The sequence below is a fragment of the Penicillium angulare genome (genome assembly GCF_028827245.1).
Source record: "Penicillium angulare strain IBT 27051 chromosome Unknown utg000002l_segment0_segment0, whole genome shotgun sequence".
In the NCBI taxonomy this organism is placed as follows: domain Eukaryota; kingdom Fungi; phylum Ascomycota; class Eurotiomycetes; order Eurotiales; family Aspergillaceae; genus Penicillium; species Penicillium angulare.
In genome coordinates, this window is record NW_026623161.1 from 1,032,015 (window position 1) to 1,058,395 (window position 26,381).

General features: G+C 46.7%; 10 protein-coding genes across 10 annotated transcripts; 5 read left to right on the forward strand and 5 right to left on the reverse strand.

Moving 5' to 3' along the window:
* Positions 1-1,167: 1,167 nt before the first annotated feature.
* Positions 1,168-1,874, forward strand: N7478_001855 (acyl-CoA N-acyltransferase; the record flags this gene model as incomplete). Its single annotated transcript, XM_056918069.1, has 3 exons — positions 1,168-1,299; positions 1,354-1,791; positions 1,860-1,874. The coding sequence occupies 3 exons, from the start codon at positions 1,168-1,170 to the stop codon at positions 1,872-1,874; spliced, it is 585 nt and encodes a 194-aa protein (XP_056783680.1).
* Positions 1,875-2,396: 522 nt separating this feature from the next.
* ltpA (tyrosine protein phosphatase LTP1) lies at positions 2,397-3,092 on the reverse strand (the record flags this gene model as incomplete). The annotated part of the gene is made up of 2 exons (XM_056918070.1): positions 2,397-2,941; positions 3,035-3,092. The coding sequence occupies 2 exons, from the start codon at positions 3,090-3,092 to the stop codon at positions 2,397-2,399; spliced, it is 603 nt and encodes a 200-aa protein (XP_056783681.1).
* A 1,330-nt stretch (positions 3,093-4,422) lies between these two features.
* On the forward strand, positions 4,423-7,405 carry chsA (chitin synthase I; the record flags this gene model as incomplete). The annotated part of the gene is made up of 4 exons (XM_056918071.1): positions 4,423-4,614; positions 4,696-6,735; positions 6,795-7,313; positions 7,391-7,405. 4 exons carry the CDS (start codon positions 4,423-4,425, stop codon positions 7,403-7,405), a joined length of 2,766 nt encoding a protein of 921 aa, XP_056783682.1.
* Positions 7,406-7,947: 542 nt separating this feature from the next.
* Positions 7,948-8,679, reverse strand: N7478_001858 (uncharacterized protein; the record flags this gene model as incomplete). The annotated part of the gene is made up of 2 exons (XM_056918072.1): positions 7,948-8,114; positions 8,181-8,679. The coding sequence occupies 2 exons, from the start codon at positions 8,677-8,679 to the stop codon at positions 7,948-7,950; spliced, it is 666 nt and encodes a 221-aa protein (XP_056783683.1).
* Positions 8,680-9,309: 630 nt separating this feature from the next.
* Positions 9,310-10,327, forward strand: N7478_001859 (alpha/beta hydrolase; the record flags this gene model as incomplete). Its single annotated transcript, XM_056918073.1, has 2 exons — positions 9,310-9,468; positions 9,518-10,327. The coding sequence occupies 2 exons, from the start codon at positions 9,310-9,312 to the stop codon at positions 10,325-10,327; spliced, it is 969 nt and encodes a 322-aa protein (XP_056783684.1).
* Positions 10,328-11,642: 1,315 nt separating this feature from the next.
* Positions 11,643-16,296, reverse strand: N7478_001860 (uncharacterized protein; the record flags this gene model as incomplete). The annotated part of the gene is made up of 5 exons (XM_056918074.1): positions 11,643-12,431; positions 12,484-13,129; positions 13,189-15,527; positions 15,597-15,655; positions 15,720-16,296. 5 exons carry the CDS (start codon positions 16,294-16,296, stop codon positions 11,643-11,645), a joined length of 4,410 nt encoding a protein of 1,469 aa, XP_056783685.1.
* Positions 16,297-19,869: 3,573 nt separating this feature from the next.
* N7478_001861 (2-deoxyribose-5-phosphate aldolase) lies at positions 19,870-20,676 on the reverse strand (the record flags this gene model as incomplete). Its single annotated transcript, XM_056918075.1, has 1 exon — positions 19,870-20,676. The coding sequence occupies one exon, from the start codon at positions 20,674-20,676 to the stop codon at positions 19,870-19,872; it is 807 nt and encodes a 268-aa protein (XP_056783686.1).
* A 524-nt stretch (positions 20,677-21,200) lies between these two features.
* On the reverse strand, positions 21,201-21,726 carry N7478_001862 (uncharacterized protein; the record flags this gene model as incomplete). Its single annotated transcript, XM_056918076.1, has 3 exons — positions 21,201-21,404; positions 21,517-21,598; positions 21,671-21,726. 3 exons carry the CDS (start codon positions 21,724-21,726, stop codon positions 21,201-21,203), a joined length of 342 nt encoding a protein of 113 aa, XP_056783687.1.
* Positions 21,727-22,700: 974 nt separating this feature from the next.
* On the forward strand, positions 22,701-23,999 carry N7478_001863 (uncharacterized protein; the record flags this gene model as incomplete). Its single annotated transcript, XM_056918077.1, has 1 exon — positions 22,701-23,999. One exon carries the CDS (start codon positions 22,701-22,703, stop codon positions 23,997-23,999), a length of 1,299 nt encoding a protein of 432 aa, XP_056783688.1.
* A 501-nt stretch (positions 24,000-24,500) lies between these two features.
* Positions 24,501-26,202, forward strand: N7478_001864 (proteasome regulatory particle lid subunit RPN5; the record flags this gene model as incomplete). The annotated part of the gene is made up of 5 exons (XM_056918078.1): positions 24,501-24,584; positions 24,640-24,696; positions 24,763-24,999; positions 25,053-25,541; positions 25,600-26,202. 5 exons carry the CDS (start codon positions 24,501-24,503, stop codon positions 26,200-26,202), a joined length of 1,470 nt encoding a protein of 489 aa, XP_056783689.1.
* Between the last annotated feature and the right edge of the window lie 179 nt (positions 26,203-26,381).

Here is a 26,381-nt window from a genome sequence, read left to right on the forward strand (position 1 = left end):
CCCTCTATGAGACTATATCGAACCCCCGGGGTGTTGCTTTGACGACATTGAACTTCTCAATATCATGTCAACGTCCGTTCTGGTCGCTCTGTCCAAGTAAGCCCAATGATAACAACATCGCTGTCTAATAAAACCAGGATTTTGGCGGCATCAACACAACGCAAATTCAAAAAAAAAAAAAAAAAAAAAGCTCACCACTGCCCGTGGCAATTGAATCTCCACGCAAAGTGCTCACTAGATGGGGGCAGGGTTGATATTTTCTATTACATTATTTACGAAAGCAAAATTTCAACCATCATTTGTAAACGCATGGAGTCACGTACCCCAAGGAGCTATTCCCCGGGAAAGTCTACGGCCACGGAAATCTCGAATAATGATTACGTTGTTTTCCGTTCAGTGCCTGAACGTCCGTCCGATGCAGATAGTTAAGAGATCATGAGCGAGAAAGAAGAAAGAAGAGTGTAGTCTTCTGCACTTTTTGAGGTTCTTTATCGATGTGCAGATAGATATCAAACCCCAATTTCCCACCTGTTCGATCTCAATACTTATTACGGACAATCGGAAAGCTTCCCTTCTATAGAGAGCACTGACACTCCGTGGGATTCTCATTGGTATCTGCCCCACATCTATACACCCTACACCCTGCAAAGACCCCGGGCCCGGGCCCACTTACCATACAGTTTTTCCCTATCTCTTTCACTTGGAGGTAGCGGTGAGCTATCTTTATCGAGTTTCGATTCAACTTTCAACATAATAGCAGACTAGGTAGCCTCAGATGTATCCATGAGTGTTGTCTAGAGAAATTAGCTTGATCGTAGGTATTAGTACGAGTATATTCCAAATATGAATCACATTTCATACCAAAAACAACTAACAGTCGGGACTGAGCCGACAAAATTGGACATATGTGGATCTATAATTCAAAACCCGGTTCAATTAGCTATATTATTCCGTAATGTAAAAATTGACTTTGCCACTTAGACTAGAGTTATTTTAAATTTCCATGCGCCCTTCAACCGACAGGGTCCACAGCCTGAGCAAAGATAGATGAGTCTAAAAGCCTGCCTGGGCCAGTCACCTCCAGGGTTGTACCACTAAATATCCACCGAGCCCTCCGAACTTCAAGTTCCGCAAACTTTCCAATCTAGTTTTCTTTACAGCGCCATAATGAAAACTGTGCAATTACCCGGATTCCCCGATCAGAAGACCTTCGTTCGTCTTTTGACAGTGTCGGACCTGAAAGAATGTATCGAAGTTGAGAGCGCATTCCCACCACAGGAGCGATGTTCTCAAGAAAAGGTGAGTTACATTCTCAGAAAACTATCGGGAATCTCTCAATAACTGCTGTACTAGTTCATCTATCGCCTGACGGTGTGTCCAAAGCTATGTCTGGGATTATTTGTTGAGAAGTCCAATGGGCCGAAGCTCATCGGGCATGTTATCGCGACCCGGATTCCGGGAAACAGAGTCACGGACGGATCAATGGAAATGCCGGATAGATGGACCGGTAGTTGGGAGTGTGTCAAGTTGAGTGGAGAGGTTATTGGGAATGATCCCGAGGGTCGATTCTTGGGTGTGCATTCCCTTGCTGTGCGGTCTGATTGTCAGGGGAATGGAGTTGGGAGGGCTTTGATGAATGAGTATATCTCTTATGTTGGGGGGTCAGTTGAGTCTAAGGAGAGTATTGTGATTATTGCGCATGATCATTTGATTAGGTTTTATGAGAGTTTTGGGTTTAAGAACCTTGGGCCAAGTCCTTGTGCTTTTGGGGGTGGTGGATGGTTTGATATGGTGAGTTTGCTGATCTAGGTGATGACTGTTTGGATTTGATGGACTAGTGCTGATGATGGTTCGATTAGGAATTGGTTGTTTGAATTGACAATAATTGAGTGATGATTCAGAGTTTACTTTTTCTGTCTTGAAATGCGCATTTGTTCGTTTGATCTCTATATCCTGTGTTGTACTAGCTTGGACTTGAAGGCGATATTTGATACGATGTAGTATGCAAGGCTCTTATTTGGAATATATGAAATCAACTAAAACAGTTCAAATTATTGTTGTCTTGCCGAGGTGACCTCAGGAGAAACATTTATTTGTCCGAGTAGCCATTCAGGAAGATACAAGGATATCTTCTGGGAACCTGTCTTCAGTTGACATACAGTTCAATAGTAGGAACAAGCCAGTTCCAAGGTTCATCACTTGCGGATCTGCTGGATAGGTAGAACATGGAATCCATATAAACATTCATTCATTTATATTCGATTCTAGTCGCTCATAGAGCAGGGTATCATAAGAAAGCAGGGCCCATCACTCTAATATATCATCACAACTGACAATGCAATCTTCCAATCTCAGAATAATTCCAGAGATATCATGCAAGACTCCCCAACAGCCCTCTACTCCGAACTAACCACATGGTCCAAGAAGCTCTGCGAGAATCGCACAACCTGCTGATAAACCTCCTCAAACCCATTCGCACCACCATAGTACGGATCCTTCACAACCTCACCCCCACCCACACGCTGATGCAACACACCACCAGGCTTAAAGTCACCAAAAAGCCTCACATCCGCAACCTGAGCCTTCGCACCCTCCTCCACAAGCGCAGCCTCCGTCGCCGACCGCGTAACCTTCGCGCCCGACTTGGCATTCGTCTTCCGCTGCAACGACATAATCACCGACTCCTGGAGATCCAACAGGTCCCGCAAATTGCTCTTATCCATTGCTAACAGGTAGTCAAAGTGAAGGAAATCGGCCTTTGTGACCTTGCGAGCGGCATGGGAGTAATTGGTGATGTTGTGTCGGCTTAGGGTGGACATTGTGCGGGAGTCGGGGGGCTCCAGGCTATGGTAGGCGCCTGTGCCGGCGGAGTCGATCTCGCCGATGGCGGGGTGCGAGTCAGCTAGGTTTCGGAAGACACCTTCGGCCATTGGCGACCGGCCTAGTTGTGAGGGGATTGGGGTTAGTTTAGAGACATGGGGCGCAGTGTAGGGCTGTCAATGGTGGCGGGGTGGGTGAGGGGCAGTGCACGTACAGATGTTTCCTAGGCAGACGAATAGAACGCTTACTGGACGTTGATCGGAGGATGTCATGATGGAATTCCCAAGTGTGAAAGAAAGGATAGGATTGTGCGAAGTGGGATTCAGGGGGAGCGGGTGTCCGACGTTGTACGGAGATATGGTTGCTCTTGCAGCTCCGGGATCCGCGATCAATGACGATGGATTTTTTAAGTATGGGGCTAATACATGATCTATGGTCTATGCTAGGGATGGCAGTATACTTGATACATGTGCTTTGATTTTTGTGACAGGCAAGGGATGTTATACATGTACTCTAATATTTATTAAAGGCCATGTATGATGCTATTCGCTACTCCACAATTATAAAATGTACCATCTGCCAGTTTATACTTCCTATATTCATCTATTAATATCAAATGTTCTGCCTAACACTTTCTCTCTATAAAAAGAAACAGAATAAGACTCTGCAACATGCGCCACACACTGCCACACACTATACGAGCGGTCAGCCACGGATGACATAAGGCATTCCTGCCTCTGGTTGGCCTCGTTGGCCCAGGGACCATGAGTGGAGTCAACCTTCATGTGCATTTTCACTCTTGACCACGGATCGTCTGTTTCAGGAATTCAGGTCCCTTTGGTTTGGTAAATTATTATTCAGGGCTGATTTCTGAAAGAGAAGAGAAAGGAAATTAAGTCTTCCATTCTCTGCGTCTCTTTATTCTCCGAAGTACATACAACATTACCATCACTCCCAATATCCTCAATTACATCTGATCCACTGCGGGTCGGGCGCATGCACCCCGATTTGTCTGCCTCGTCATTTTGCGATCGTCGGAGCAGAATACTCGTAAACACCAAACAAGAGGGGGGGGCAGATCTCCTCCTGCATTTTATTCTTTTTCATTTGAACTTTTTACATCTGCGACAGACTTGCTCCCTGCAAATATCCCCTGGTCCCCATCACTGTTTAGTGAAACCCCCCCCCAATCATCAAACTATTCTGAAACGGTGCCGAGAGTTTAGATCCGTCTGTCGGACTAGTGATTCTCTCATCCACTGAACACTGGCCTTCCCCCCCAGTGCTCCTGGCGCAATCTCGAGCCGACACACTTCTCAAGCTAGCAGCCCCTAGGGCCGAGCTCAAATCTGCTGAACTCAAATTAAACACTGGGGAATATACGCCATGTCCTATAACCGACTCGGTTAGTCGCCCCCTCTCGCTGATTACCTTTTTTTCTTCTGCTCTCGGGTGTCTGCTGGCCTTCCCCCTTATCTGCATTACATTGCCTTGTCGAGCATTGATAGTGCAAGAAGACTGTGGTGTGCGACATCGGGAAACAGCTTTTGGAATTCGTTTCCAGTGCTCAGGAGCATTGTCAATTCGAAACAATAAGCTAACATGCGTACTCCAGACCCCTTCGGGGACGAGAATCGTTCTCCCATGATGAACCCATCACACATGAACTCTTATAACAGTCGCACTCCGTCGCCCGGTCGACCCTTAGATACATACCAGCTTCAGGATAATCCTTATGCGCCGCAAGGTCATTTGCCTATGCCCTCAAGCGATCGCCTCGCCGAACAACCAACTGTAAGTGTTGCGCAGGAGCAGAGCACCCCCAGAAGTTGAGCGCGATAGTCGCAGCGGCTAATTACTTGTCCATACGCATAGTACTCCGTCGAGAATATCCCGAATTCATATGGCCACCATGAGGCATATGAAGCCCACGAGCAGCCTTATGGCTACGGTCAATACTCCGTCGACCCCGAAGCCCATCATGACGCCTACTATACCCAACCCTACCAGCCTTCACATACACCCGGTGTGCATGATGACTATGATCTAGGCCATTACCCCGAAGGTGGTCACACCCCCTACGAAGACAATGCGCCCATGCTGGAGCACGGCGAGAACCCGTTCGGACCGGACGAAACACTCAAGCCAGAGTATGAGGACGAGCCCCGACCGACTCCCAGTCCCGCTCCTATTCGCCGTTGGAAGACCGTGAAGGAAGTTCAACTGTTCAACGGTAACCTCGTTCTCGATTGTCCCATTGCTCCGAAGCTGCTCAGCCAGGTTCCCCACGCCGAACCACCAGGACGTGACGAATTCACCCATATGCGATACTCTGCCGCAACTTGCGACCCTGCGGATTTCTTCGAGGAGCGATTTACCCTTCGACAGAAGTTGTTTGCGAAGCCGCGCCACACAGAACTCTTTATTGTAGTCACCATGTACAACGAGGATGACTTCTTATTCGCGCGTACCATGTCTGGTGTTTTTAAGAACATCGATCACATGTGCTCGCGAACAAGCAGTAAGACTTGGGGCAAGGATGCATGGAAGAAGATCGTTGTCTGTGTTATCAGCGATGGTCGTGCGAAGATTAACGCCCGTACGCGTGCTGTGCTCGCTGGTTTGGGTGTTTACCAGGACGGAATCGCTAAGCAGCAGGTTAACGGTAAAGATGTGACTGCGCATATTTACGAATATACCACCCAGGTTGGATTGGAGGTCAAGGGAACTCAGGTCCACATGAAGCCCCGCTCGGGTCCTCCTGTGCAGATGATTTTCTGTCTGAAGGAAAAGAACCAGAAGAAGATTAATTCTCATCGTTGGTTCTTCCAGGCGTTCGGCCGAGTGCTGGACCCTAATATTTGTGTTCTTCTGGATGCCGGTACAAAACCGGGTAAGGACTCAATCTACCACCTGTGGAAGGCATTCGATCTCGACCCAATGTGTGGTGGTGCCTGTGGTGAGATCAAGGTCATGTTGTCACACGGAAAGAAGTTGCTGAACCCCTTGGTCGCTACACAGAACTTTGAGTACAAACTGAGTAACATTCTTGACAAGCCTCTGGAGTCTTCGTTCGGATTCATTACTGTGTTGCCCGGTGCCTTCTCTGCTTACCGCTACGTCGCACTGCAAAACGACAAGAATGGACAGGGTCCACTTGAGCGATACTTTGCTGGTGAGAAGATGCACGGTGCCAATGCTGGCATCTTCACTGCGAACATGTATCTTGCTGAGGATCGAATTCTGTGTTTCGAGATCGTTTCAAAGCGTAAGTGCCGCTGGCTTTTGCACTATGTCAAATCGTCGACTGGTGAAACCGATGTGCCCGATCAAATGGCCGAGTTCATTCTTCAACGCCGTCGTTGGTTGAACGGTAGTTTCTTCGCGGCAGTTTACGCCATTGCGCACTTTTACCAAATCGGGCGTAGTGACCACAGCTTCCTGCGCAAGTTTGCTCTGTTCATCGAGTTCATCTACCAAACTATTTCTATGATCTTCGCATGGTTCGGAATCGGTAATTTCTTCCTGGTCTTCCATATCTTGACTACATACCTGGGCGACGATGATCTCCTTGGTACGGCCGGTAAAGTTCTAGGCATTGTCTTCGAATGGCTTTATCTGGCGACCCTGGTTACTTGTTTCGTTTTGGCTCTTGGTAATCGACCTGGTGGTTCGAACAAGTTCTATATGACAATGGTGTACTTCTGGATTTTCATCATGATGTACCTGTCATTCGCAGCTGTTTTCGTCACCGTCAAATCGATCCAAGAAGAGGTGGCAGACAACTCTTTCTCAGTCAGCCAGCTATTTACCAACAAGACTTTCTTCTCGATCATCGTCTCACTTGGTTCGACCTACGTTATGTGGTTTGTTGCTTCGTTCATCTTCCTGGACCCATGGCACATGTTCACATCGGTACGTCTAACAAGCCTCCCTTTTTTGACTTTGGTCACATCTTTCTAACATCTCTTCAGTTCATCCAATATATTCTTCTGACCCCGACATATATCAACGTCCTCAATATCTACGCCTTCTGTAACACCCACGATATCACCTGGGGTACTAAGGGAGATGACAAGGCCGAGAAATTGCCTTCCGCTCATCTCAAGCCCGGCGGCAAGGTCGACGTGAACATCCCTCAAGACGACGGTGACCTGAATGCTCAATATGATGCGGAACTTCTGAAGTTCGCAACCAAGGCACCGAAGGAGGTTCCGGTAATCTCGGAAGAAGACCGCCAAGCAGATTACTACAAGGGTTTCCGTAGTGCCGTCGTGTTAGCCTGGGTCTTCTGCAACTTCGCTCTTGGTGCTGTTGTGCTGAGCTCAGCTGGTCTCGAGACATTCGACACTACCAGCAGCTCAGATGGAAGCAGCACCGACGAAACGCAAAACGAACGCTCCATGATTTACATGGAGGTTGTTTTGTGGAGTGTGGCTGGATTATCCATGTTCAAGTTCATTGGTGCGATGTGGTACCTGGTCGTTCGGATGGTGAGTTCTTTCCCCTGCCCTTTATACTTTGCCTGACGGCTTTTAATATCCATATCAACTAACAATATCTTCTCCAGTTCCGTGGCGTTTGATTTGATTTCTATCACCCAAAATATTATCTCATTCAGCCTTGTCTCATCTTGTTTTCAATATATCCCACTACGTTGATTAATACCACGGCGGGCCCGGTCTGGTATAGAATGGATTTCGGAATCGTGTAATATGTGTAACGAACCCTGTCTTGACTATTTTTATCTGATGGTGTTTTGACATGATTGATCTACGTGGTATGTACGTGTTGTTTTATTGTTTTACCTTTATTTGTCATTTGTTTGGGACATGCAATGCATGTATGATTATCGGCGTTGTACGTAGATATGACACGGGTTTTGTTGATGTCTATTTTACCTCTTACTACCTACTTCAAGTTGTCCTATACAATACTAGTCTCTACCTACTAGTAGCATAGATGATGGGGCAGTCAGCTTTTCAATGCCTTCAAGTTCTCCGCTGCAACTCTATCCATCTTAATCAACTTGTAGCAGTTTCACATCGATCTCTAGAGTTAATCGAATACTAACCATCAATATTTTCAATATGTCTAACCTTGGAATCCAATATAATACAATATACTCTAACTAGCCTGATTCTTCGAATGAACACATAATCCAATCCCACCCAAAACCAAAATAAGTCCCAACCACGTCTCCTTAGCAATAACCTTCCGATCAACATACCACTCCCCAAGAACCGTAAATAAAAACGCACTCGAATTCGCAAGCGGAACAGTCAACGAAAGTTCTAAAGTATCAGATCAGTAAACAGAGCTCAAATTCACATACAACATAAACATGAACACAAACTTACCATGCTGTCCAACCAAAAGAAAAAACCAAATACTCCCCGTCAAATTAATAACCAACGGCACAGAATACGCCGGCGTCCGAAGAAGATTAACAACAGTCCAGAAAACAGAAATGAATTTCGTCTTCAACCAAGACTGTGATTGTTGAGTTCTCCAAGCAGGTAACGGCGCCTCATCGACTCTTCCATCCTCGGATTCCCGCTGCCGACTCGAGCTTCGTCTTCGGATTTCTCCTTCTCCGTCACCTTCTCCTTCCTCCCCGTCGGCATCAATTGGCACGAGGAGCTGTGATTCCTCTTCTTCGTCTACTGTTGATAAGGATCGGCCACGTGGTGTGGGTGTGCCGGTTGCTTGTTTTTCTTGTCTGGCGTTGAAATCTGCTGCTGCGCGTCTGATGAAGGGGGTTGTGAAGCCCCATGCTACGCCGACGAGGAGGAAGGAGAGGACATAGTTGAAGACTGAGGGGGCGGGCTCGGGTGGAATGCTAGCGTCGGGGTCCATGTTGTGTAATGTTGAGGTATATGTATGTACTGTATGTACTTCCAAGCTACATGTACTGATCTGGTGAGGGTTACCTTGCCGTTCCTGTTACCCCGTGGAGACGGATGAGGTTATGAATGTGGTCTGTGCGTCGGCGTGATAAGCGATAAGATAAGATAAGGTTGTTTTTAGATTGATGCGACGCGTCACAGAAGGAATGGGAGCACAATTTGGAATTTGGAAGTAGATATCCAATGCAGATAAACTTGTGCAAGAAGTTCAACTTCATTGACCTCATTAGCTTTTTTAACGTTATCTTAGGTTTTACCTATGATTATCAAGCAATCATCTCGTTTGTCTCGTGTATCTCGGATTGAGATGCTTGAAAGTGGAGTTTAAGGAATTTAGTGCTGATCGATGCAAGGCATCAATACGGATTGGGGCTTCTGCCTGAAACTTGATCCTAATGCGGTTATAAAAGAGCCTTTTTGAGTTCTAATTAGTCCTCATACCGGTGATACCGGTCACACATAACTCGTATGTGAGTCACGAAGGATTCATGCAAGGTATACATAAGGATGGCTGATATCGTAGAGACTTGCTGTAGTTTATCCAGATCAAACCCACCACTTTTCATTCTAATCATTCACCATGAAAATCCCCTCAGACCCAAAGATTGACGGCTTCGACATTCTTCAAACTCCATACAAGAGAATCGGAGAGAATGATATCCGCTGCGATGTTCTCGTTCCACGAACATCATTCCAAGGGAAAAGACCAGTGATTATACGCTGGCACGGCGGCGGCCTGGTACGTCAAATAGAATAAAGAAATAGTGTAGGAATACTAAGAATCATAGGTAACCGGCGATTCCCTCTTAATGACAATCTGGGTCCCCTGGCTCTCTGATCTAGCTCTAAAACACGAAGCAATAATCATCAGTCCAAACTACCGCATCATGCCCGAAGCAACCAGCACCCAAATCTACGAAGACGTCGAAGACCTCTGGAAATGGATCCATTCTTCAACCCTCCCCAATCTCTTAGCATCGCACTCTACACCCACCCAAATAAATCTCTCTCGCATCATGACAGTCGGCGAGTCTGCAGGCGGTTCTCTCAGTCTGTATCTTGCCTTATCACACCCGGATCAGATCCGCGCCGCCACAGCCTCGTATCCCGGTGTGGACTATACAGCGCCTGCATATACTGTGCCTCGAAATGGACCGGTGTGGGGGCACAACGCACCAGTATCAGTATTTGAGGAAATCGACAAGACAGCTGTAATTGGATCTGGTGTTTCGTCGATTGTTGGACCTGAAAGACTTGCTTTTATGATCTCGGTTTTCCAGCATGGGAAATTCGGAGAGGTTTATATGCGTGGTTCAGAGGGTGTGGAGGGAGAGGTTCTTTTTCCTCTTGTCAGGTTGGAGAAGACAAGGAGGGTTCCGAGGGGTGGGATTGTTGTTTTGCAGGGGAGAGAGGATTCGTTGATTTTGGCGAGTGAGACTGAGAAGTTTGTGAAGAGGGCTAGGGAGTTGACTAGTGAGGAGGATATTACTTTTGTTATGAGGGAGGGGGAGGAGCATGGGTTTGATATTAAAGTTGGATTGGATGAGGTTTGGTTGCAGGATTCTTTGAAGAGGGCTGTTGATACTTGGTTGGAGTAGTTCCTGTGTGATATGGATACTGTAGTATAGCTACATGGAGGAGGTTCCGGTCGGGCATGTTTGCATATTTAGACGTTTGTACAGTTAACCCACTCTCGGGTACAGACCAATCAGATAATTGGTCTAAGAGTAGGCATTCACCTCTATACATGTATACGTAGCAGAGCTTCCCTCTCTCCTTCCCCTTCTTCAACGTTGTTATTAGTTGTTTTTCGCACCCTTTCTCCATTCCGGTAGAGACGTAGGCACCCTATCATAGATATATAGTAGTTATCTTATTTTCTTTCGAGAGTAGATATTACTCAAGTGGAATAGATCGACAAACTGATATTAGATCTGAGAATGAGTGCCTATATCCATGTAGGATGACGTCCATCTCTTGTATGATATCTTAGGTCGCCTAAAATCAACAACTTGTCTGAATCCTACTACAATGCGGACACGTACAGCTCTGATAAACACAACTCAGGGTCAACCACATAGCCCGCAGAAGCTGATACTCGATAATACTCGGCTCGCTCAACCGTTGATACTTGATATCAAAATCCCAAGTCTGCCGATCCAACGCATCGGCAAACTCATCCGCCACACCACGAAGCCTCACCCGTCCAATCTGAGTCCTGAGCATAACTAGAAGTTCAGGAATCACATGCTGCAGAAGGTACGGGTCTCGAAACCCCCTTTTAGCGTCTGGGATCCAGATTGCTGTTGCTGTGGTCCGCGCTCGGGCGCATCGTTCGTATCTTAACTTGTTTTGGCTTTTTCCTCTGGGCATCCAAAGGTCAATTTGAAGGCTTATGTTATCGAGTAACTTATCGAGGTGGCATGCTTGGGCGTTTATGAATTCTGTTGGTAAATGCTGTGTATTGTCTAAGGCTGCAACGACAGTATCTATTGCTTTGACGATATCTGATCGTTTTACATAGAAGCTTTGGGAATCGAGCGACATGATTATTATTGGTTTGAATCCTGGAGGACTTTGCTAGTTTCCATTATGGAATGGGTAACATTACAGGCTTTTTATTGTCTTCGGTAGCTTCTTTGTTCTGGGGATTGGTACTTTGTACGTTGCAGTGGGGTTTTTTCCCATTTAAGACAAAAAGGGAATGAGTAATGTGATCATTAAATTATGATAGACGGGTGTATATAACAAAGACTCTAACCAAAAGTGATATCACTCAGGTAACAAAAGAAACAGAGAAAGCAAGTCTAAATCTATTGTAAAAAGGAAATCGAACAAAGATGTAGGCCGTAAAAGGCGTAATATGGACAGGAAAAGAAACGGAAGTAAAAAAGATTGAAAGGGCCGTCAAGTTTAGTTGCTTGACTTCTTTGAGGGTGTGAAGCGTGCCAGGCTTTGCTTGATGCCAGCTGTGTTCCAGCGCTTGACACGGAAAAGGTAGTAAGTCATGACAGCAATGAAAATGTTGAAAGCGATGTAAGCCCAAACAATTCCAAAGTCTCTCCAGTGGTGATCAAAGTAGATCCCAGATTGAGCAATGTATTGATCCGCAACCTCAACAGCACAGTATTCGCAATTCGATGTTGCGTTCTTGTTCGTCACTTGACCTCCAGCTAGCGTAGCGTACTTTTCAAGGTAATCCCAGCATGTTTGGCCGGAGGGAGGGTTGAAGATGGACAATTCATCTGAAGAACATACGACCTGGCGTCCATGGACCTGGGTACTAGCCATGGCACTGACCCAGTAAGTGAAAGGTGAAACACGGTACATGAAGATCCAGAACCCAGGAAGGGCGGATGGAGCCTGCATGACACCGCAGAATGTGAGGGACATTGCGAAGAGAAGGACAACAATTGCACTAGCGGTCTCGGCATCGGGCAGGGCGGCGATAGCCATTTGTCCGAATGTACCGGCGTAGATGAAGAATTGAATACAAAGCAAAAGAACAGTGCCTTGGGTCTCTGAGCTTGGAATTCCCACCACGGCGTAGAAGTAGCAGCCGAAGATGATGATACCAGTCACAATCATGTAGGGAATTTCCACGATGACTTGGGCAATTAGGAAGGCTTTCCATGAATAGGCCTTGCTGGGACGCTCACGGACCTCGTAGAGAGATCGTTGGGCAACGAATAACGGCATTAACTAGTATATAATTAGCGATAATGTTAATCAAAGAGGGGATCAATTAACGAACCTGCTGAACAAGCGAAGTAAAGATAGTGCACAGCATGAAAACAGAGTAGATGATAGTCTGCATTCCTTGAAGTGACGTCTTGGCTTGGTAGAACGAAAATCCAATGAACAATCCGGCGGCAATACCCAATCCCCACTTCGAAATGATGTAGGAAGGCATACGCCAGTACTGTTGGAAAACCCGGTAGGTGACTTGATAAAGTTGGACCCAGAAGGGCATAGCAAATTCAGTAAGACCCTCAGTCGAGTTGTCCAGTGGAACCTTCTCTTGCTGGTCCTTGTGAATGCGATCGAGTTCAGTTTGAACCTGCTGGCTTTCCTTGCTTCCTTTCCATACATCGAACCAGTTTTCACCCTGTGGGTTGCTACCGGCATTTACAACGTCAAGCATGTACTCGGCAGGGTTCTCACTATCTCCACATTCTCGGGCTCCGTGTGTCTCAAAGTAGTCGAGGAGAGTGCGCGATTGTTCTCCAACTGGACCGAAATAGACTGTTTTACCACCACGAGCCAAGAAGAGAAGTTGATCGAATTCTTGGAATAGAATGGCGCTAGGCTGGTGAATAGTGCAAAGAACAGCTTGACCGTGCTCGGAAAGGCGACGAAGGAAAGAAACAATAGACCAGGAACTCTGTGAATCAAGACCACTGCAGAACAAACAGATTAGTATGAAATCAATAGAAGAAATAAGAAGTAAGGTGCTTACCTAGTAGGCTCATCAAGGAAAAGAAGCAGCTTAGGCTTGGCAGCCAGCTCGACACCAATGGTCAATAGCTTGCGCTGCTCAACATTCAAACCTTCACCTGGAACACCGACGATCGCCTCTGCGAACTCCTCCATTCGAAGCATACGAATGACGTCTTCGACGTAATCATACTTCTCCTTCATGGAAACACTGGCTGGCTGACGAAGCGCAGCACTGAAACGCAGCGACTCGCGAACAGTAGCAGTCTCAAGGTGGAGATCCTGCTGTTGAACATAACCAGTCTTACGTTGGAAACTTGCATCCAATCCACGGCCGTTGACCAGCATATCACCAGTAACAACACCAACCGAAGTACGATGAGCCAAAACATCCAGAAGAGTAGTCTTACCAGCTCCACTGACACCCATTAGAGCAGTTAGAGTTCCTGGCTTAACCCAACCGGCAACATTGTCCAATAATCTGCGTGGTTCACCCTTAATCTCGATATCGTAGCAAACATCCCGCCAAGTGAAAACGTCAGTCTGAGGTTGAATGGCCCCCATTCCCTTGTCGCCCTCTCCTTCGGAGGAAGCCGCCTGAACAGGCTTTTCACCCACATCTTCAGAATCGGAATTCTTCTTGTTGGAGGGACGTAGTTGAGCGGGGGCATGGCCACGACGGAACACAAGAGCCTCGGCAGTACTTGTAGTGGCTGAGTTCAGCTCACAAGCAATGAAGTAGATGGCCATGAAGCCGACCAAAAAGGCAAAGAGAATTCCGACATTTCGCCAGACATGAGAAAAGCTGTATCGATAATTCAGATAGATGTAACGATCACCGTTCACAGTCAGCGCACCCGCAACTGAGCCAGTTGAGCTGCATGCGAAATTGTCTCCAGTAAGGTCTGCGTAGGAAGGAATGTACGAAGAGCACGGAAAGTCGCGACCGTGAAATTCGTTCGCAATCAAGATCTCGAAGGCGTAGTAGATTGGATTCAGATAATGAATCCATTCAAACCAAGGATGCATAGATGGTACCGGTAGCACAAAGCCTGTGTAAACCACAAGAGCCAAAATCATGACACCAGCTAGACCCATAGCCTGGGAAACTGTTTTTGTGATCGCGGCGAGCGTCCGGAATACAGCACTCATCACAAAGGTAATGATAAATGTGATGAGGAAGTAGAGGAAAAAATTTCCTGCCTTTCGCTGGAGACCCACCAGAAAGTAAAGAATGATGTTGAAGCAAACGGCGAGTGCAAATTTCACCGGAATATCAGCTATAACACCAGCAATAGCTTCAGTAAACGGGTGATAGAAGGCGTAAGAGTTGTGTTTTTCGATGATTGGACGTTGGGCATATAGACTGTTAATTTCGGACATGGCTGTCAATGCGTTGAGGAGAACCGCAAAGAACAATGCTGCGCCTTTAGACATGAAACCAGCAGTAGAATCGGGGGAATTGTAGAAAGTAGAGCCAATAATAAGTGCCATGATGATGTTACTGACAACAGTGGACACCGTCGAAGCTGCATCATTCCACAGCCTTTGGTAGGCACGTCTTGTGTTGAGCTTGATTTGCATAGGCACACTGATAATGTAAGGAGACTTGGGACGAGTATGTTTTGCTTGGATGTCACGCTTCCTTTCCTGAAACTCAATAGCCGCAGTGGAATCATCGGCCACCGGGAATTCTTTCTCGTAGGCAGTAATCTCATCCTGGAGGATCTTGTACTCCGGAGAGTTGATCCATGCCTTCTCAAAGTCTTCGGGGGTTCGAGGAACCCGAGTCTCCATGCCAGACTGTGCTTGACGCTCCAACGAGTTGGTGATTGAGGTCAGGAAGTCACCTGTAGTCTGTCTGGGAGGGCAAAACCAGCCTTGCTTCTCGAAGTATGCCTTTGCTCCCTTAGCAGATCCAAAGTATACTTGATGGCCTTCGTACAGAACAACAACTTTGTCGAAGAGATCGTAGATATTTTGACTAGCCTGGTAGGCTGCCACGGCATGAGTAGAGCCAGTCAGATCTGAAAGCAAACGTAGAGACTCGACAAACTTCAAAGCTGTAGCGGAGTCCAACCCACGCGTGGAGTTATCCCATGCACCGATAGGAGCTGCAGCAAGAGCCATTTCGGCAATACTGACCCGCTTGCGCTCTCCACCTGACACGCCTCGGATGAAATCATCTCCTACTCGAGTGTTGTAGGTATGACTGAGTCCAAAAACTGCCATCACAACTTGAGCCATGTACTTTGCGAATTCATCACGGCTCATTCCTTCAAATCGATTCGCAGGGGTCCGTGTGGCGGCTGCGTGCTCCAACGTTTGTCCAACAGTGAGATGAGGGAAATGGCGATCCACCTATACATATCATAAAAAATTAATACTGGGACTAAAATTGAGAAGTTGGTACGTAGCAGACAAACTTACCTCCTGGTTGTAAACTACCTCACCTTTGAATTCCTTCATCATTCTGATTTGAGGAATACCTATTGTGCTGTGTTAGTCGCTGATCACTGCTAGATAGCCGGACGGTTGGAAATGAGTCTTTACCATTATAATGAATCACACTCTCTTCACCCATCTCCAGACCTTGCAGTTCTCCACAAATAGATTTCATCATGGTGCTGCAACCTGCTCCAGGGCGACCCAGCACAAGCAATAGCTCGCCACCTTTGAGGAGACCATTGAAGTCCTTGAGAATCCGCTTGCTAGGTTGCTTCCGGAAAGCCTCTCCAATCCGAAGAGGCGCTGTCAACATTGACGACACCGTGCTTTGGAATTGAAGCTCCGATCCTGATCCATAGATATTGAGATTCTTGAATAAGACACCCATCTTCTTCTGGCCGTTCTCCCGACCTACATCTTGCATAGCCGCCATAATCCATTTCTTCAGATCGAATTTCCCCGATTGGGGGTTCAGAGAAGGATCATGTTCTGCGGACGAGGCAAGACGATGCGCGATTATAGAATTTTTTTGCGACTTTTGGGTTGCAATTCGTGTGAGATTATCGGCTTCGGTCGGATCGATCCAAGCGATGGGCTCATAAGCTCCTTCGTCGGCTTCATTGTTGTTCTCTCGACGATGCTCTTTTTGGAGCTCGAAATCTTCTTGAGAAGAGGCAGACATAGCTGCGGGGGTTAGGACAATGCCTTTAGGGGGGGCCGAAACAGTTTTTTAAGCCAGCCTTGTGGAAGATTAAACAATAAACGTTAGAGCCAGACTAGGGGGAGGGAGACGTGATATATGTATTTATTACTCCTAATCCGTGACTCGGGGTAATTGAAACGTCCGTTTTTGAACCATTGATCTGCCAAGTGACGCCTAGGCCAATAATGATCCCAAGATACGACCTTTGCGGGCCCAGATGCCATAGATTTAACGGCTGAAGCACGGTGTTTTCGGACGAGTTTAGTGAGATTGAGGAATTGTGGACCTCGACCTATCGGTGCCGGAAAGAGATTGATGCCGGATGATCGGGGTTCCGGACTACGCCGGCTATTGGAAAGAGCTGCTCATTGATTGGTATCGGACCAAGCCAGATCCGGGAATTGTGGAGTAAAAGTATGCAGATCGTTGCTCTGAGTGGCAGACGCAGATCCTACAGTCTTGCGGCTCAGGCAGCTTCCGCTGACTCATCGGAACAAGATGGGCAGCCTTAAGGAGTGGATTACGCCACATTCGAACCACCAATAACAGCTTGAGACCGCAATTATGTCCCCGTTAAGTTGTCTAGAACATAATGAAGAGTTTTTGAGTTATTAAATATCCCCGAATTCATAGTGAAAGCATAATTATTAATGCACAGAGATTGGATTCTTTTGATTGTTGTGAGTCTTGAATCAGGCACATTCAGCGACGGCTGCGCAGCAAACTGCCCAAAAAAAGTATATAGGTAGCCAAACAGAGCTGAGTGAATACCGGGATTGTGCGAAATTATCAACAGTTTTTTTTAGTTGTATCACCACAAGCAGATCATGCACTGACTAGCCTTTGATCCTTGATGTAAATTTGTTATAAAATCGCAGCCACTTCCCCTTTTAGGACTAGCCAATCTTTACGCAGCTTTTTAGCGGTGGGGACCTCCATATTTACTTATCAAGAAGAAGCATAATGCCGATCTGTTTTGAATATGTTTACAGAGATCTACCGGCAGGGATTGGGGGAATATACAAAGATCTAATCACCAAATCAGATATTTAGCTCGTTGTCTCCTATTTTATTTTGCAGATTATGCAATCAAAGCCCTAGAGCCGTCCTATCCATTTTTCTAGCAATTCAGCATCAACCGAGGTAATTACATAGCAGGTGCCTGCCAAGATTTATGTGGAAACTTCAAAGTTTGCTAGCGCCTGAGAAACCTAGTGAATAAGAGATATAATCCCAGTACCATGCTACGATAGAGCACTATTACAACTGCTGTTCGATATGTTCCAGAAGAAAAGCCTAAACCTTGGAAATGTTGATTGTACCCCACATGTGCTTCAATAGTTACCTTAATAGTTATGCCTGGAGTTAATACTCGAATTAACAACTATTTTTAGAATGGCACGTGTAAGGCTTCATTCCTATTAAGAAAAATGGGAAATTATACATAGTGAGCACAATAAAACTGACATCAAAGGCTCTCGGGATTTCGGGCCCCTATAAGCTGACTGATGCAGTTCGATTTCGCCCCGTGTCAGCGTAAGTGACCCGCCCGACTAGTGAGTTGCCGATCCCTCCGATCCCGAGTCTGGGCCGTGTATAGTATGTACGGGTACCTCGGGGTCAGCCAAGCATTCCCCAAATCTACTATCAATAGCTATCGGCGGTCGGAAATTTCTTCCCCCTACCCTAAAACAAATTGCTTTCCCAGTGGAAATGCTAATCGGAAGGTAACGGATACCCTGAAACCCGGAATTGATAATTGAGCTTCGATGCCCTTCTTGCGGGGTCTAGTGTGTGTGCTTTCATACACGGAGATAGTGACTCCAGATGCCGACAGGTAGAAGTTTAGATTTGGAGACACATATGGGACCAACCACGTGAATAATCCACTACTCTATCTGTCGTCTTGTTTGCCGCCCCCTATTATTTGTCTGCTAATCAGAGCGTTCTATAGACACACTTTATCGTTCATTTCATAATACAAAATGCACACGAAATTGTTTCATCTTGCCGTCCCAGACCCCACGCCAATGAGGAATCCCTGTATTCACTCAAGTGCTATGACACGTAATTTCCCGCATCTGATTACACATGGCAGGGATCATACTTCTACCCTTGTCAAAAGAACCAATCCGGTTTTGAACCCAACTGTTACCGAAGTCTCGTGATGAGGCCAAAAAATAAAACAAAGCGAGTGACGTCTCTGTACAGAGTCGGGTGTCCTGGAGAAACACAAGACCGTTACACCCCAACTCGGTGCGGTTTTAGGAGTGCTGCCTTATGGAATTAGGATCTTTGCTCAGCTGGGGCTGTACGAGGAACTCACAAATTTGTGTATGCCGACAACTTTCAATTTATTGAATTTTGGGCCTGATGAAAAGGAATTGGGGAAGTCTACCCCGTTCGGGTACCTGATGGAGTCGCTGTAGGTTTTTGGGATCGGCAATACTGATACGTGGATCTAAATGCTTTCTTGAATTATAGATTTGGGTACGCACCTCATTCTTTTGAGCGCCATCAGATTCTAGAGATTCTCTACAAGAATCTTCGCGACAATTATAGTTCCATTCCCTACATCCTTGGTTCTGTATATTGTGGATGGCACATCGTTATTCCACTATACTTCGTAGCTTATATCCTGCAGAGTGCAGATATTCCCTTTTATTATCCGGCACCAAGTGCCCTTGATCCATCTGTTGCAAAATCTCTCCCTGTGGCTCTGTTAGTCACATCCATTTCATTCCTCCCCGTTATACTCCACTCTATGGTGTTGGCCAATACCCAAGAGGGCAATATCAATAACGGATGGGCCTTGACGGCGGCGCGTTTTGGCCTCTTGGTCGGTATTTATGGCTGCAGAAGCTTGCATAAAGAGACTTTCAAAGGCCTTGACGTCGTTCAACTGCACTTTCAAACAAGAGACCTTGAAAGCCTTCGACGATTTTTTGGTCTATCTTTTTCTTCAGTAACATCATTCACGTTCTGCTATTTAGCAACGTTTTAGCGACCCATGTGCTCGCCGATCTGCCCTCTGCTGAGCTATCCTAAATTGTATCACTGAGTCTGTCTATTAATTTCTGGTGCCTTTTCACGGTTTGGGATATGCGCCGGGTTAATCTTACCAATATCTCTCTACTCGTAACTCTGTCGTGTGCGGTGACCGGCTCTATTCTGGTGGGCCCTACTGCTGTACTTGCTGGGCTATGGTGGTGGCGCGAAGCTCCTTTGGAGAGTGGACGACACAAGAAGTAAGACAGAAGAGAGCAAAACTCACATACGGGTCTACGGGGGTGCATCTTAACCCCGGCTAGCTTATTGTCTTATAGTAAGACATTAACATTTTGGAAATGGATTCCGAATTTCATACTGCGAATGAATGATGAAGAACCGCCCAGAGACTTATGCGGCTTAAATGCTATTTGGTTTGATCTATAGCATTGAATCACTGGACAACCCTGGTATCACCAGCTTTCGCTTCGATGATTTTTCAGATTTAACAACGCTGCCTTGGTAAGAGATAGAAACACAAGCAAACATATGCAAAAGCTCAATCTAATACACCGCGTGGCTAGCCCCTTGCTCCAAAAGCTCGCCCTCATCCACTTCCTGCATGATCTTCACTCCGGAGCTAGTCCCGATCCGCATAGCCCCAGCCTTAATCATTCTCAAGCAATCACCAGCAGAACGAATGCCCCCACTAGCTTTAACTTGACATGTTCCATTAAAGCAAAGCTCAGCCACAAGATGCATGACCTTAACATCTTGAATATCAGCGCCCTCTCCACAAAACCCAGTGCTAGTCTTAACGTAATCGACTTCAGCCGTACATGCAATAACAGTAGCAGCAATAATCTGTTCTCTGTTGAGTTGAGACGTCTCCAATATGGCTTTCAGTTTCGTCGGTGGAGGTGCTGCTTTGCGTACAGCCATTATATCGTTGTACACTGCTGTGTATCCACCATCCTTTAGTATAAGGTAATTGATAACCATATCAAGTTCACTCGCGCCATCCGCAACAGCCTTCCTGGCTTGCTTTGCCTTTGTAGAGGAATCGTACGTTCCCTCCGGGAACCCAACCACGCTCGCAACTACTGTGTTTGGTGCATCTTTCAGGTTCGCAGCAGCCCGGGACACATAGTTTGGACGGACACAAACGGTAGCGAAGCCGTGCTCTTTTGCTTCGGCGCAGAGCTTGTCGATTTTCTCTGGCTCGGTGGGCTCGGCGAGAAGGGTATGATCGATCAATCGTGGGATGTTTAATGGGATTTGAGGCTGCGATAATGATCTATCGGGGATGCGAGTTTGTTGACTGGAAATTAGGGCCGCCCATTCGGCATCGCTAGCTGGGACGGTCGGCATGCTGGGTTCCCCGCAAAATGGTAGTCAGTGACAGTCACGCCACTGAATGGATTGGTATGAACTATTCTCAGATTTGGCCTGGAGGGGCAGAGAGGGGGTGCCGTCACGTGAGAACTTTAGAGGCTCATTCATCATCATGACGGGCAGCTGAGGTATGTTGATAAATCCTTTGAGGTGGCGAGGATATGGCGTTGAGGCTGATATCGGTGATATACTGCCCATAGTTTGATTGAGAACAAAGACAATGTCTCGATATAATACAATGGCGTCATCTTATCGGGAGCCCCGATTGGTACAAGCTAATATGCTATAGAGAGCTATCCAAGCTTCCAATCAATAATGATATACAGAGCATAGGCTAAACGAGGCATTCAGGGAAGACAAATCAATGATAGCAGGAGTACTACATGATCTTGGGCTTGCGCAGCAAATATCCCCTATGATGATTCTGGACGGGGTAAAGTATGCTCTGAAAATCCATCTTCGAAGTATATGAAGCCGCAAAAATGCTGTGTCCGATATGTTCATTGACAGCTGCGACATTCCGGTCCTCGGACATCATCCACCCGTCCAATGCGTCTTCCTGGACCACCCGGACCGCCGCCGCCGCCACCACCACCCCCTCCAGGGCCATAAGAGCTAGAGCTTCCACCACCAGCGGAACGATTTGAGGTCTTCGATCGATGGATATTGAACTGGGAGCTCCGGGCAGCGACGTATGGGTCAAGCTATGTAATGTCGTCAGCATTTCGGAGCGTTATAAAGAAACGGAGAAGGCAAGTGCAAGCGCCAAATAGAATCAGCGACAGAGAGGTCGCGTAACAATCGGAATTAACATACCGAGAACAGGCTCACGAAATATAATCCGAGAAAGACGTAGACGCCCTCGAAGAAGCGAGTGAGACGAACCGTGAATGGCACCCTGTTAGAATCGACCATGTCAGCGTGGAGTCCCTTGCGGGGGGGATTAGATGTGATAGATCGGATTACTCACTTTGAAAGGGCCCGGCCATTCGAGAAATAAGTTGTTGAGGGTTTCTGTGAAGACATTATGGGTGTGGGGAGTGAGTGGGAAGATCAAAGTTGATGAGGTGGAGTTTATCGAGTTACTGGGGCGTGATAAGGCTAGACCCACTCCCGCGATTGGCTCTATCAGCTCAGACAAGTCCCAAGGCCAAATGTTATAGATGCATTTTATTCTACATATCTAACAACCTTTCCTCCAAGCCAGTATCATCGTTTTGTTTATTCTTCCTGAACTTGTATACCACGCGCTTGGTTTAATCGTATTGAAAACAGTCTGTCATATACTATATGGAATACTATTTAACTATCATTTAATGCCATATTTTTAGGGCTTGAATATCTTGAACCCCCAAATCTGCATATAATGACGCCTGCAGTTGATGCCATGGTGGCCATGGGTCTACTGTATCGGTTGATAACTGGGAAACTCCATTTAAAGATGAAAGAGCCCGTCGTGTAGAGGTCATCTTGCAGCTTGCGTGAAAGACTTTTGGTCTCGCCCGTTTGCGCGCCATATACCTGATGGATTGAATAGCCGGAGTTCGCCTGTCAAATTTGATCTTTTTATACTGTCTACTATTAGCCCAATGACATGACATACTAACTGCTCTTGCGACCAGAGGTAATTGCCGCTCTATCTCAGCTATATAATGTGGTAACTTTCCCACCTTAGACTGACCACAATTCACATCCCTTCATATAACTTACTCAATCTATTCTAACATTCTTGTCATAGCTCTGGGGCTTTGAACATCAATATGGCGCATTCTTTTAGTTGTGACTGCTCTCGATGTTGGCCACCGGAAGAATTTTACCTTCTGCCAGAGACTAAGGCCCTGAGATATTCCGATGGCGCCGAAAGGAAACATCAGGCGTTTGAAATCAGGCAGGCACAGGAAGCGAGAGCATATCACAGGACATTTTCGTCAGGCAACACAATCTTGTATCTGGAACTTGGAAGCTATCTCGACCCTATCACTCCTGGCCAAGAAGTGAAAATGATCCTTGTCGATGTCCTAGATCGTTTCGGGCAGGGCAAGAAATACTTCACGCCTTATGAGATACAAATAGCTTACCTTGAATGGCGGCATCATCTACTTCAAGGAAAAAATCCCCCATCCACGCTCTCCCGACTTGTTATGGGTGCAGTAATCCACTCTTCCGACTCGGAAGATCTCAAGATGCAGATCAACGATTGCTTGAGAAGCGTCAATGATATTCGAATCCTCGACGCTCCTTCTGTGGCAGGAACATTCGAACCGACCTACGGTATTTGGCAGGTACAGGTTGACAAAAGTCCCGATTCATTGATGGTTCGTTTTTCAAACGATCGGACTGCCCGTCTCACTAAGCTCCTTCCAGACGATGAAAAGGACGAAGAGGAAAATGAGTATCCGCCAGACGAGATTCCGGATTGTGTATTACGGGAGATCATGGAACGAAATCAGCCAGACGAGAAGAAAGAATTGCCTGAAGTTTTTAATCTACAGGGTGGGCCGCACATAGGCCGGGTGCGACCTCCATATTGGTCTGTCGCTCTCGCGACTCAGCCTTCCGGACATCGATACTTATCGGACGCGGTTCTGGATGAGATTCTGCCATTTTGGAAGGAGCTTTTGAATGGAGATAGTTCAAGAACTGTCAAATATTACATGGAAAAATGGCAAGGCCTCAAGTCAAAGTTCGAGGCTTGGATGGAAAAAGAAAAATCCAAGCTGCAGCAGAAGGGAATTAAGGATTGGCCGGCTTCCTATTCTAAACAACCAGATAACATGGGTAGCCCAGACGATACATCGGATGTGTGGCTTACGATCTATGAGGTAAAAGCTACAAATAAGCCATTTCAGGTTTTAAGTCGCTCAAAGGTTATTCAAACGAGAGATCGTTCGGAGCAATCACCTAGCCCGGAATCTGCTGGCTCGACGCATCAACCTAGGGATTCCGAGGATCAATCAGCTTCGTTCTCAGACACTCAGCCTTTTTCCGCTCTTAGAAAACCCCCACTTGATCAGAGCAGTGAGGTTTCAGAAGCGACCCTGCGTGCCATTCAGGAAAGCCTACGCAGCGTCATCATAGAGCAGCACTCTAGGCTCGCGGGGATTCACAGCAAAATCGATAAGATCGATAATGGGGTAGAAAAGAAGCTGCATGAATTTGAAAACAGAATGCGTGGGTCGAACAGTGGTTGGTCCCACGGACGTGATCGTTCTTCATCGCCGGCTAATGGTCATTCCTCCTCCCCTTCGCAGCAAGAAGGATCATCCACATCACGTAATGGGCAGTTGTTCAGGAGATAAATTCCAGGGGATGAACCATTCAGTTGTTTTTCAAGGGGCTCGGGATCTTAATTGTGTTGATAGAAAATTCGAGATTGGTTTCATGATGTCGCTCATGCTCATGTTTTGGTTGTTTGCGTGCCATTTGGTTACTACTGTATTTCTTTTTATATTCAAATTGCCAGAAATATGATGTATGCGTATTTTGTTAGACAAAATTGGCCATATATGAGAATGGAAATGAACGTCGATTGATAGTATGAATTCAAGTGCGTAACTCCATTCGATTGAATCCTTCGTATGTAGCATGTAGCTGGCGGATCACGTGCCGGAGCTTGCAGCTCAAGGGCGGAACAGCCACTTCCTAAGCTTCAACATCATCACCATCTCTCATCTTCAACCGTCTTTCCACGCAGTACCGCTTTGCCTTTTTGCATTGCTGTATAACTCCGTATCAACTTGATATTTTCATCTCCGGCCTCTTCCATAAACAATCGCCCCCTCACACCCACTGTCGTCATCATGTCCGACGTCTTGTTGAAGCCTGAGAAGGACTTCTCCAAGGACGCTGACAAGCTCATTCCGGAGGCCGAGGCTCTTGCCAAGGTGCGCCTGAGAGATCCATTAACTACAAGAGAGACGGGCTAACAGTTTTGTCTAGACCGATGTCCAGGGCGCCATCGATAAGTTGTTGGGATTGGAGAAGCAATCACGACAAGTATGATTCTATCATCCCCCAGATTCAAATATTTCCGAACACCACTAACATGTATTCCTGGCTTAGGCCTCCGATCTCGCTACTACATCCCGCCTGTTGATCGCGATTGTCAACACCAGCAAGAACTCCGGCGACTGGACCCTCCTTAACGACCAAGTGCTTCTGCTCTCAAAGAAACATGCCCAGCTTAAGCAAGCCACAACACGCATGGTGCAGGAGGTGATGAAGTTTCTGGATGATACCCCAAATCTGGATGTCAAGCTTTCTGTGATCGAGACCTTGCGAACAGTTACCGAGGGAAAGGTAAGCAGATCTATAGCAACAGTCAGCTTTGAATGGGACTAACTATCATCAAGATTTTCGTCGAAGTCGAGCGAGCCCGCGTTACACGAATCCTATCGAATATTAAAAAGTCGCAAGGTGATCTGAATGCGGCCGCAGACATCCTCTGTGAGTTGCAGGTGGAGACCTTTGGGTCGATGACGAGACGCGAGAAGACCGAATTCATTTTGGAACAAGTTGCGCTGTGCATTGAGCGTGGAGACTGGACACAAGCATCTATTCTCATTCGCAAGATCAACAAGCGTTATTTCAACCGCAAACCAAAGAAGAGTGCTGAGGAGATCGAGAAGCTCAAGAAGCAGGCTGAGGAGCGAGAGAAGACCCGTGGTCCGGATGAGGCTCCGATGGAGGTTGACGATGATGTGACTGATCTCAAACTGCGTTACTATGACCAGCAGATCACCCTCGCAAACCATGATTACAAGTACCTCGATGTGTGCAAGTACTACCGAGAAGTCTTGGACACCGAGGCCGTTGAGAAGAACCCCGAACAATTACGCGCAGTAAGTTGAATCCCGCCACTTGGAATCAAGTAACCATTCACTAAAGAGCGTTATCTAGTCCCTCGCACGTATCGTCTATTATATTGTCCTCTCCCCCTACGACAACGAGCAATCAGATCTGCTTCACCGCATCCATCAGGATTCGCGACTATCCCAGGTTGCCGAGGAAGCCCGTCTGGTGAAGCTGTTTACCATTCCCGAACTCATGCGCTGGCCCATGGTATCAGAGCAATTCGGCCCCCATCTATGCGGTACCGATGTCTTCGATGCCCAGCCTAAGCAGTCTAGCGAGAACCAAGCCAACCGAAGATGGCAAGATCTGCGCAAGCGTGTCATTGAGCATAACGTGCGAGTTGTAGCCAAATACTACACTCGCATCCAGATGGGTCGGTTGACCCAGCTTTTGGACCTGACCGAGGAGGAGACGGAGAAGTACATCAGTGATCTGGTCACCTCCAAGACCATCTATGCCAAGATTGACCGCCCTGCCCGACTTGTCAACTTTGCCAAGCCTAGTGATGCAGACGATGTGCTGAACGAATGGAGCAGTGATATGAAGAGCTTGCTTGGTCTTCTGGAACGTATCGATCATCTCATCACCAAGGAGGAGATGATGGCGCGTATCCTGCCGTCCCGCGGAGAGAAGGCCAAGGCTCGTTAATTGGATTATTGGAGGAGTTGTGGAAATTTGAGAGCGGGATTGCTGCCTCCGTGTAAAATATATCACCGGTAGACCCCTTTATGAAGAATCCACTGCATAAGTTAGTGGGAATGTTTATGTACACTGTTCTACAGTAGAAATTATCTTTTATCTTTTCCTCTGATTAAGACTCTATCTAT